The 11739-nt window shown below is 41.4% G+C and overlaps 1 protein-coding gene and 1 long non-coding RNA gene across 4 annotated transcripts; one reads left to right on the top strand and one right to left on the bottom strand.

Annotated features, from left to right (window-relative positions):
- The first annotated feature begins 385 nt into the window (after positions 1–385).
- On the top strand, positions 386–6863 carry LOC116438078. Its single transcript, XR_004237586.1, has 2 exons — positions 386–918; positions 5100–6863. It is a non-coding gene; the product is annotated as an uncharacterized LOC116438078 (long non-coding RNA).
- GPX8 (glutathione peroxidase 8 (putative)) lies at positions 6066–10781 on the bottom strand. Of its 3 annotated transcripts, XM_032096643.1 has the most exons (4): positions 10465–10740; positions 9592–9853; positions 7405–7589; positions 6066–6810 (listed from the first exon to the last, which is right to left on the bottom strand). In XM_032096643.1, the coding sequence occupies exons 1-3, from the start codon at positions 10669–10671 to the stop codon at positions 7426–7428; spliced, it is 633 nt and encodes a 210-aa protein (XP_031952534.1). In that variant the 5' UTR covers positions 10672–10740; the 3' UTR covers positions 6066–6810; positions 7405–7425. The 3 variants fall into 3 exon arrangements, with proteins under 3 accessions (XP_031952534.1, XP_031952533.1, XP_031952535.1); XM_032096642.1 differs by lacking the exon at positions 6066–6810 and having other exon boundaries at positions 6992–7589; positions 10465–10738; XM_032096644.1 differs by lacking the exons at positions 6066–6810; positions 9592–9853 and having other exon boundaries at positions 7497–7589; positions 10465–10781.
- Positions 10782–11739: the final 958 nt, after the last annotated feature.

Raw genomic sequence — 11739 nt, forward strand, 5'->3', positions numbered from 1 at the left:
AGAGAGCAAGGCCGGAGGTGATGGCACCCCCAGACCGTGGCACGGCCACGGGGCAGCCACAGGTGGCACGGCTGGGGAGGTGACACAGCGGCCTCGGCGGGGCAGGCAGCGGCTGCCGGGGGTGTCGGTCTGGCGGGCTGCCCGTGCCCGAGGCCGAGCCAGGGCTCTTTGGCACCGGCCGCCGCCGCCGCCCTGCCCGCGGAGCCGCGGGACCCGCCGCGCCAGGGGCTTTGCCGCCAGCCGCGACCGCCGCCGCGCAGCCCGGTCCCGCCGGCGGGACGGAGCACGGCTTCCCGCCTCGGCGGGCGCGCCTGCGGGATGCTTAAAGGACGGCGTGCGGCGCCAGGGCACGGTGCGGTGGGCGGCAGAGCAGCTGGCACCGCCTCCCAGCTGGGACCGGCGCCCCGAGGGCTGGCCGGGCTATAAGTTTCCCTCCGCACAGGTTGCCTTACGAGTAGGTTCCCTGCCACGCACCTGCCCGGACCATCCCTTTACCCTCCTGTGGGCCGACCCGCTCGGAGCGATCCTGCCCCAGGGCACCTCTCCTTCAGTGCTTCAGCCAGCTTCTGCACCGACAGAGATGGAGTGGAAATTAGAAAAACGCGCCCTGAGGACGAGCAGGAGGGATGAGGACTTGCTTTGGTAACAGTGCCTCGTGGGGGTGCAGGGGCTGCCGGTGCCTTGGGAAGGACTGCGGCCGGGGGGATGTCTTCCTCGGCGGCTCTGCCTTGTCCCCGGGGCCGTGGCTCACGGGGAAGCCTCGCCAGCAACGAGGCTGGGTGGAGGGTGATTTCGTGTGAACAAACTGAGCTGCGCGGTTGCTAAGTGTTGTGTCTCTGTGTTTTTTTCGAGCATGACGCGATGAGAACACTTGGAAAAGACCTGAAGTGGAGCAGAAGCCCACGGAGAGCGTCTAAGGTAAGGATCGGCACAGACACTTGCACTCCTTTGTACACACTGAACTGAGAGTTCCACTGTACACTTCTGGGGGAGGGAGGGAGGGAGGAGGGAATGAAACTATGGAAAATAAGCATTTTTGAAAAAAAACCCACAACACGTACTTTTTATTCTTTTCTATTAATCCTTATCACACTTTCTCAAGTGTAGCATCTGCAATACCAGAAAATCACAAGTTGTGGTAAACTGACATCTGTTCAGGGGAGGAAACAAAAACACCTTTGGGCTTCTCTCCTAGTGCACTAGAGGGACTGCTTACTCTTCAAAAGCAAAAGCTACCTGACCTGGTTGAAGGGGTTGTATAGATTTGCAGAGCTCCCTTTCCATTGGAACTACAAGCTCACTTATCCACGTTTTGAGGGTGGTAAATGATGAGGGAGACAACAAAGAACTCACAAGTGCAGAAGGAACCTAGGTAGGAAACTTATTAATCACAAAAATAATTGCTTAACAGTAATCAATAGGCAAAATACAAGCAGCTTGTGTCTTAGTGAGTTGACATAAATCACAAAACCAGGTAAGACTGCAACATACGAACTGATGGACTGGGAAACAAAGGTGGTGGTGGGATTGACCATACTGAAAAACACTGAGACAGGAGATAAGCAGTGTGCCATTAGATATAATGGCAATATAGAAATGTAACCTCTAGCGTGCTGAGAACGTTGCTTCAACATATATATCTTATATAAATAACCCCTTAGGGAAAAGCCATGTTGCTGCAGTGGGCAACGACTGAGTTCTAGGAGACAAAACTTTGGGGTTGGTGGTGAAGGGGAACTAATGGCCAAAACTGAAGAGACTGTAACAGTGTGGCAGTGCATGTTAGCTGGCTGTCGTCTCTGATGCGTCCACAGCTGCTAGCTGTACTCCATATTGTTTCATTCAAAAGCATCACAGAAAACTCAGAGGTGGCCTCCTCTTGCTGTGGAACAAGGAGAACTCAATTAACCAGTACTTTCTGTGGCTGCTAACAGCAGCACCACTCAAGGAAGTAAATGTTTTATGTTTTGTTTTGTATTGAGGTAAGATTTATTTTGAGTGATTTAAGACCAATTCTGAAGGAACAAAGTGAAGGCTTCAAATACAGTATTAATTGGCTTTTGTACAAAGTGTCTAACTCAGTACCTCCTTTCCAGCTTGACTTCAAAGGACTTTCAACAAAATGGGTGTTGGAGGTAAAATTTTACCTCCATGCAGACTAAACTGATGAGCTTCAATCCTGAAACCTTTACTCATTTTCCATTAGGTGGCTGTAAATAGAGGTATCCTGTGGCTTGTAACCTACAGGTAAATTGCACTATGGAGTAGCCAATGCTAATTCTAATTTCAAAATAAAATTGACTATACTGATTTTGACTATGGGCTCATTTAGACTAAGGACAGGGTTGCGACTGTGACTGTAAGCAAATGTCCCACGGAGAAAAGGACTGAAGTGTGTATGATACAAATTAACTTGTGGAGGCAACACTATACTGGTAGTCCTACAACTAAGGCAAGAAACTGTTTGCAACAGTATCCAGTTCCTTTTGGACTGTCTGGGAACTCCATACAGGGTTTATACTGCTGCTCTTATTCTGGTATTCCTGAGTCAGGCACGTACTTGTGACATTTATTTCTTGACAGTATATACTGTTTGAACTTGTACATATACATGTTGAAACATGAACCTTAAAACAGGTGAATAACACTGAGTTTAGGGAGAAAATGACAAATATTTCCAGGCATATTATTGCAGGAGGCATCTCCCTCAAAAGGACTCTGTGTCTGGTAGGCAGTGTATTGCTAGTTGACTGCTGTACCTAATGCAGCAGTCACTGCTACACTGTCACTGGCTGCAGGGCTGCTCACCGCTGTTTCAAGGCAGTTCCTTCGGAAGGTGCTGGGATTTGGGCTCCAGGAATGGAGGTGGTGCAACTGTGTGTGATGGGGCGGCAGTGTTTGTTGGCTGCTTGAAATTCTGACAGCAGCTAACATGCAGCTGCTCTCTTTTCCCACATACCTTGGTCATCAAAATGGAAAGCCACTACTTTTGTAGTTCCTCCTTATTATTGATTTTTTTTGACTGTCAGGCAAATATAAGTGGCATTTTGTATTTCCATTGTTCTAACAACTGTGAGAATTTTTGATGAATTTAGACTCTGGTGTTCATCTGCTTTTAGATACCAAGGTAACAGGATGTTTTTACATACCTGAACCAGGTAAATAATTCAAATATTTCAAAAAAATTTAAGCTCCTGGGAGGTTTTTAAAAACAAAAGCAGCACAGTTAAAAACTTTACATGCATTTTAAAATTTGATTTTAGTTTTTCTAATAGTAATATTTGGCAAATGCAACTTGATAGTTTTTTGGGAGGTGTTTTTTGTTTGTTTGTTGTTTTTAATTGCGTAATGAAAGGCCCCAAAGGCTTACAGTCACTTTCACTAACTTCCTTAATTATGTATCTGAAAAATAATTACCTTTCCATTGTATATGTATTAAAAAGTCAGGCTTAGAGTTTTTCCTCTCTCATTGCTTCTTCAGATAATATAATTTGTGAACATCAATGCATTAAAAAAACTGCATATTGTCTCTCCAGCCACACAGTGTGAACAGTACACAAGACTAAGAAGAATAAAGGCTGGAAGCATATCAATCTTTTTGATTCATGTTACACTGCAAGCTTCTGCCAAACATACTGCCACAGTGACCAGAGTGTTAATAGTATCCTTGTCCTGGTGCTTTAGGCATCTACAGAGTGCAGCAGAAACTCTTTGTTGTTACTTGTTTTGTGTAGGTGCTGCTGCATGTAGCTTGGACAGTGAAGAGAAAGAGCACCAGTGTTGGTGAAGGCTGCAGAGTCACGGTGATCCCACTGTTGTGTGCGGTGATTAGGCAGTGTATTGTTAGTTAGCTGTTCCTCACACACCAGCAACTGACTACACTGTCAGATTAGCACATACATCACTGTCAAAACAAGAATATAAACACTGTTGTTATAAATATCTCATAGGTCCCTAGCTGGTCCAATGCCTGCCTAGTTCCCCTGACTGAAGGGAGCTGTGCTAGGTTATACAGACTGAGTGAATGTAGGGTATAAAATAAAGCGTAACCGAGAGTATAAAAGTAAGTGTAGTTGTATTTCACACAGTTATACAGCTACCCCAACTGGTTTATAAACAATCTACTGAATTATGTAAATACTAAGTAACAGTTTTTGGGTTTGAACCCTATATGAGTATGTTTCTCTTATACCATTAAATGTTTGAAGGAACACTGATGTGTTGGCTCAGCAAACAAGTACTTTGTGACAGTACTTGAATTTACAGGAACATGTACTACTGGTGACTGAAATGGATTTAGAATATTTTCACTCCCAAGCAACTTTTTGGAAAGAGAAGCTCACAATTAAATGGTATCTGTTTGAAAAAATAAGGATATGTCAGACCTAAGGAGTGAAGGAAGCTTGAGATGGGAATGAAGGGTTAGGAAGAAAGATCCAATAGGTTATGCTCAAATGGAGATGAAATAACTTTGACACTCATGGACTGATCATTGTTAAACATTATAGGAGGGTAGTTTAATCTTAAATCGGGGAGATATTTAAGAATCCAAGAAATAGGTTTCAATCTGTTTAAAAATTTGGACTTTGTATTTTTATATGTTGTATTTAAAATTAACTCTAAGTGAATATTTATGCAGACATGCATTCATACTACTTTCTTGCCTTTTGACTATAAATAAATGTGTATTTATACAATAGTATTCTTACTTCCATTTTATTTATTTGCCTTTCCAAGTTTGCATAGATTTGTCCATTAAAGATGCTTTATTTTTACCTCAGATAACTGGTAACTTAGTTTTAAGAAAGGAGTGATTAGCTTATCAATGATCTGCCCTAAACACTATGTTGGAAGAGCTGGCATGTCTCATGATGATATATAAGTAATACAAACACACTGAGTTTCTGTTAAGGAGGTATGTTAATTTGTTGAGGAATGTTAATTAACAGTAAATTTTGAAAAACTTAAACTGTGTACAATCAGGACTGAACAGTACCTATATTGAAATCTCTTCAGAAGATGGTTGTAGTGCACTGTGACTAAATAGCGAAATGAGAAGCTCAATGACTGTTTTCTCAGACAAAATCTTCTTTTTCTAGGACTGTGGAGTGGACATGATTCAGGAAGGCGTGAGTTAAGTAATTCTGTCCACTTGCTCGCTAATATCACATGCTATTTCTGAATACCAGGAAAGACACTTGATCTTAATACTGGCATTGAGATATTCAAGATTACACTGTGTCCTCTGAAAAACAATATGAGCTTTAGTGAGCGAGTCACAAACGAAGCGTACACATTTCCTTCCCTCCTTCCCTTCCTGATACCTTTCAAACTAGAAAATTATACTGCACTGTTTGTCTTGAGTGTTTTAAGGACCCAGGTGAAATTTCCCACATGCTGAATAACTCTCAGGCAGTACCAGGACTAAAATAAGCATTTTTTTTTTCAGGTCTTCCTCTAACAGCACCCAACATATCTTTATACCTACCGTTTTTTTATTCAGTGATGCAAAAACCAGGGAGCTTTAGCAGTGCACATGAGCAGACATGCATGTTTTAGACTTGTACATTTTCAAGTTAAGATATCCACCTCTTAAGGGCAAAACAGTGTGTCCTGCCACGCAGTTACATGACTGTAGCCTGCTCCCAGTGAGAGGAGAGGGTCCATACCTCAGTTTCATTCCTGCTCCATCAAAGCAGCAGAGATGTATGACAAAAATCACCTGATATGTCCCACTATGTGTTCTCAGGGCTGGAACTGTACATGCAGGAGGCAACTGGAGTAAAATACAGGATCTCAGCATAAGAACAGGCACTGTCTTGACAGATTTGATGTGGAATCTTGCAGGTTAATGGCTAACAGTGCAGAGGCTGGTCTAAAACACTAGCAGCAGACTCGTTTGGTCTAATGAGACCCTTGCATAGTCCTTAACTGGGCTCCGAAAGTGTAAGTGGATAAAATTATCATGCATTAAATTTGAGTTCCTCTCCAAAAAGATCTTTGTCATTATTGAGAGTGACTTTGTTTAATCTTCCACATCAGTACCATCACTCAATCTTCGTAAATATTTTTTTGTGAAATTCTCGATTAATTCAATAAGTGAATGAAAAAGACCCCTCGTTTGTTTGTTGTTTTTTTAATTTCTTTTGAATTTCTTGCCTTTTAATACAGTTAAGTGGCTGTTACTGGAAAAAAATTTTGAGCACTTTAGGTATTTTCAATCACTGTTAGTCTTACAAGAGAACAGAACTAATTCTATCCATTCTTTTCATATAGAAAACTCCACTGAGACAGTTTTTTCTCATTTCTATTTTCTCAGCCCTCCTTCAAGACATGGGCAGCTGGAGTGAGGTTTCTTAATCATATTTACTATCTCCCTTCTTCAAAGAGATAAATCAAAACACTTGGCAGTTTGTAATAGAACAGTGGGACAGAACTGGAAATGGGTTTGCAGTTACATGCAGGACTGGGGAGGTTGCAAGGTGAGAAGAGTGGGGATTCAGCCATGAACCTTCAGCCCCTTCTTCTACCTCTACTTGAAGATTGCCATTTTATTCTAGAGATGAGGTAAGTGGGTGACTGAGGAGCATTGTTTTGGACTGTGTCAGAAAGATGTCTGTTAGAGTGCTGGGCTCTTGATTTTTGTTGCCCCTTGAATCCTTCTGTAAACAACCATGTATATTTACACAGGCCCTGCCTTCATCCAGGTCAGAAGAGAAGGAATCCAGCAGGAAAGGAGATCATGTCTGAGGCACTGTTCTTCAGCACAAATGTGAGGAGAAGGCTGAAGAGTTTAAAGGTGTTGTAAAACTGAAAGTAAAATAATCAAAATATAAAGCAAGCAAGCAAACATTTTGTTTCAATTTTTTTCCTTCTTTTAATAATCTTACTTTCTATGTACAATTTTTTTGCAACTGACAGCTTCACAGTTCAGAAGTCTTCCTTGAGAAGATACTGCAAAGCTGGTATCTTCAGTTACATTTGTCTCTAGAAACCCTGCTATGGCTGTCACTGGGCCTCTTTTCTTTCATAACAGAGCAATTATGTGTTAATGGAATATAAGAACCTCTTTGTTACTGGTAGGTGGGAAAAAAACCCTGTGTAAATAACAAGTAATTTTAAAATAAACTTTCTTTCTAGCTATCTCCCTTCTGGTGACAATTTTAATTAGCTATTGTCAGCAATTAAAAAAAAAAATCATAAACCCCTTATGCAGATCGACAGTCCCTCCCTGCAAGGCACCAAGTGCCTTGTCCTGTCAGTAACCTCAGTCATTCTTATGGCCATTGCAGGAGCCAATCCAGCATTAATGGACGTTGCAAACACCACTGCTAAAGAGCAGCAAAATCACCTGATGGTTTAGCTTCTAGCAACATTTCCCAGGAATGTAGAAAGGCTGCATACCCATGGTGTTGAATGGCCTTTTCAGAGGTCTTCTCTTTTTTTCATGATAATCTGCCTGATTAATGACGTTACTTCTGGCTTGATACTTTCTATTGGCTCTTCAGGTCTCCAGAATTTCACAACTTTACCCTCAGGGCTGACAAGGTACTTCCAGAAATTCCATCGAGGCTCTTTCTTTGAGGAATCTGTAAGAATGAAATCAGATAATTTTAGTGACTTACACCTGGAATTGCCTCCATGCCCCACACTGATTCTTTGACTATTTATGCTGAAGTAATCCCACCATATTATTTGCTGGGTGTGGATTTACTGGTTGCTGTTAATGATTTGAAAAGTGGGAGGTGAATGATGCTCCCCTCTTCCTGTGAAACTGTTTGAGAGTTCCTACTTTTACTGTGGTATGCTTCCTAGGGAAGAGGATACAAGGGCTGCATATTTATTCAGGGAATCCCCAGTTTTATGCCAGTTTTGGGGAAGTAAAATGGGAGCAGGAAGTTGTATGGGTGATGGCTTAATTAGGCTGCTTTCACAAAAAACTACAGTAGATTTTGAGTGGAGAGCAAGTGTTTGGTTGGGAATGGTGCCAGACCCTAAACTGATTTTTTGAAGCAATGGATTGAAGTTTGACACCGCACTTGTGCAGCAAGGGGACCAACTTTGCACTAGATTATCTGACAGTCCTGTTTTCATCCTGTTGCTAGTAGTCACAGGCACAAAAGGGTGGTATAGCATGAAGATGTTCAACCTTCTGATTGTCAAAACAGCTACATGAAGAAAACAGATACTTTAATTGAAAACGCACAGTAATTTAATGTGAGACACAGGAATGCAAGAAGAGAAAACTTTGTTTCAAAATATTTAAGTACCAAAGGTTCTTTCTCCTTCCTGCGGGTGAACAGCATGTCAAATAAGAAAATGCTGAACAATTTTTTTGCCTTTATAGGTATTAATGTTTAACACTGATTGCACTGATATTTAGAATCTGGATTCACCACACACAGCTGGTGCCTTTGTGCTCTAGTCTCTTCTGTAAAGAACAGAGAGAAAACACTCAATAATTCCACTGGACATCTGGCAACTCAGGGAGACAAAGCTACCTGAGGTCTGTGTAGCATGCCTAAGAGAAGGAAGGAACAAACACAGTTACAATGACAATGGTGACCACTTAAATGACTACTCAATAATAACAATTTTCAAGTACATAGGAGGTATCATAGAGGATATGGCAAGAAGCAACACTTAAGTGTTCTAGAAAAGATTTCATTTGGCTATTGTAATAGTTTTCTGACAAGAGGCAGTATGAGAGAGTGGAATGGAGGGCAAGGAGATTGAATACAGGTTTGGGCTTTCTGTTACTTTTTTTTCTAGTTAAAATGGTGTGCTAGAAAAGGATTGTTTAAGCTATTCTTTCTTTCATGTATCAATATGGTTCAAAGGCCTGGTCAAAACTCAGAAAAATTCAGAGAGGCTTTTCAAGTTGGCTTTAAGTCTATGAGATCTTTGATCAACTGAGACAAGAGAATTTAATTCTGCTTCTGAGTATATGAGGCTCTTAGTCTGTAAATGCTCCCTGTATTCATGCAGGATTTTGTGGGCTAGGCCCTGAAGTTCACATGAAAAATTAATACAAATCAGTGGTTCTATCTAACTTTCTATCTATCTATCTGTCTATCTATCTATCTATCTCAGTGGTTATATATAACTAGTACATATAATCCTGCTTTACAGTACAGTTTATGTAAAGGTGGACATATGACTCTGCTAAGAAAGGAATCTCATCTGCATGTGTTTATATAAAATCTTCCAGTAATTTTGTGATCCCCATAACTACAGTTTTGTTCATAATAAAAGCCTTTTTAAAATAAAAATCACATGGTTTGTAATGGGATTTTGTAGGTGGAAATCTTTGGACCCAAGTTTATACACCCACAAAATGGATGTTTCTAGCTAGGCTGGTCAGAGTAGGCTGTTTTTACAAGCAGTGAGGAGAAACTGATGTTTTCAGGATACTGTTCTTCTGCCCATAGTTTTGATATCCAGATTGCAATGAGAGTAATTGTATGTTGAGAGCCTGTTTCCCTCCCTAGTTTATGAAGACTTCAATGTTCCCTGACAAAAACACTCAGCCTGGCTTCAGTAAGAGTACCATGGTCACAGGCAGCTTGATACATAAAAGAAAACAATTACCTATTAGAAATTTAAAGGCGGGATCTGCTTCTGATCCTAGGATCTTGATTTTGTGGAAAACAGGGAATGTTACTCCATAGTTTCCTTTGGCAAAAGATTCTATTTCCTGGCTTGAACTAGGCTCTGATTCTCCGAACTGGTTGCAGGGAAACGCCAGCACAGTGAAGTGGGAGGGACCAAACTCTCTGTGTAGCTCTTGCAGTGCGATGTAATTTTTGTCTGTGTATTGGCAGTAACTGGCCACGTTTACAACCAAAGTTGCCTTCAGAAAAATAAAGTTAGAATAGTAAGGAAAAAGCCTACAGATATTGTAGAGATCACAATTAAATCTTAAAATGGCATCTCTCATAACCGAGATGGTTCCTGTCAGAAAGGTAAACTTAATCTGTCTGATCATCGTTTCATTAAACAGATAAAACAGATAATGATGAAAGCAGCTGAAGATAATTACGTCCAAACAATCTGTTGTAAAAATCCAGTAAACTGATAAACTTATTTTTTACAGCTTTGTTTAAATATAAGCATTTAAAAAAGCAGATATTTAGGACATGCACTAAAATCATACTTACTAGATGAATTTCTAAAATCCAAAACCAATGTTCCAAACTAAGATTAAAATACACCAGTTTGCCTTTTAGGCTGCATTGGTCTATAAATAATATTATTTCTTTCCTTGATTTATTAGATCTAATACTTAATTCCTGGAGCAGGCCTAGATAAAACAAATTTTCTCCAGTTTACTGTGTGAAGAGCAGGAATTTAGCACAAATCTCTGCCAAAAAACTCCCATAACCAAACCTTTTATTTACCTAGAAATGTACACATTTTTTGTCAGTAAGGATTCAAGGCAGAAAAAGTGAAATAATAACTTACTTTCCCTCTGTACTTCTCCAAGGAAATGATCCTTCCTCGTGAATCCTTGACTTCAAAAGAATAAAAATCTTTGATTTTAGGTTTAAAAAACCTGAGTTGCAGCAGGCAGAGAATGGTGGTACACAAAACCATTGACAGGAAGACAACAAAGACCCTGGCTTTGGGCACTGAGTATTTCAGAGGATAACTAGTTGTGAGAGGCTCCATTTTCGAAATCTTTTGAGAGTAGCCTGGGTAGGCCTGGAATGTGAAGGCGGAGCTGAAATATGAGACTCTCAGCTCAGACCGGAAAGAACAAGCTTCTCATTTTTGTCCCTGTTGCAAACCAGCTGTTACATATCACAGTGCCTGCTGGGCTCCTGAGCTCTTACGTAAAGTATCGGGACCTTTCGGGGGGAAGGGGGAGGGAGGGGGAAAGAAATGAATGAAGGGTGTACCCATCACCTAAGGATGCTGAATGCTCTAACTGACCTCTGTGGGATACTCCAGTGCTTGTTTGCACTGTCTTGAGAGCTGCTGTGGCCAAGCGTGAAGCTGTAGTGCAGCTTCAGCACATCCCCTGGGCTCCCGGAGTGTATCTGACAGAGCTGCTCAGCAGGAGGCAGCTGTGTTATCAGGCAGACCTGGAGAAGCAGTCTGGGGGACAGCTGTTCAGGAAGAAAAAATGCAGGAGGGCTGAAACCACCTTGTTTACAAACTCAGCCCTGCATCCCATCAGCTGCTCTGGGATCACAGGCAGCTGTGCAAAACCCTTTTCAGCACATGGGGCAGAGAAAAACTCCTCGGTAATAGGCTGTCATAAAGGAAGATAATACAGTGTAGATTCTTTTGCAATGAGAGTGGGGATGATAATGGAAAATGGGTTGCTTTCTTAATTGCTACTGGCTACCTGGCAACGAGATGTACTGAGATGGTAAGATTGAAGGTCTGCATGAGAGAAGAGTTAGCTGAGAGGTCTCAGGTGTAAGCCAAGCAGTTCCAGTGGTGTTTTGCTGCTTGTGAGTCTCTGCTTACTCCCTGTCCCTCCCAGTGCAAACCACCATTAAGAGTGATTTCTGTCTCAGTGGGTTTTCTTTGTCACCCTGATTTTTTGCTGCACTTAGAGGTTGCATTTTAAAGGATGGAATCAGAAGGGGCTTTTCTGAATGTAAAACCTGGAATCTGATTGTTTCTTCCTTTTCAGTAGTACTACCAGTATCACTGATTCATACAATATCATAGTGATGCATTAAATTCTTGCTATAATCTCTAAATAGCTAAAATCCACATTCATTT

Source organism: Corvus moneduloides, chromosome Z (genome assembly GCF_009650955.1).
Source record: "Corvus moneduloides isolate bCorMon1 chromosome Z, bCorMon1.pri, whole genome shotgun sequence".
Classification (NCBI taxonomy): domain Eukaryota; kingdom Metazoa; phylum Chordata; class Aves; order Passeriformes; family Corvidae; genus Corvus; species Corvus moneduloides.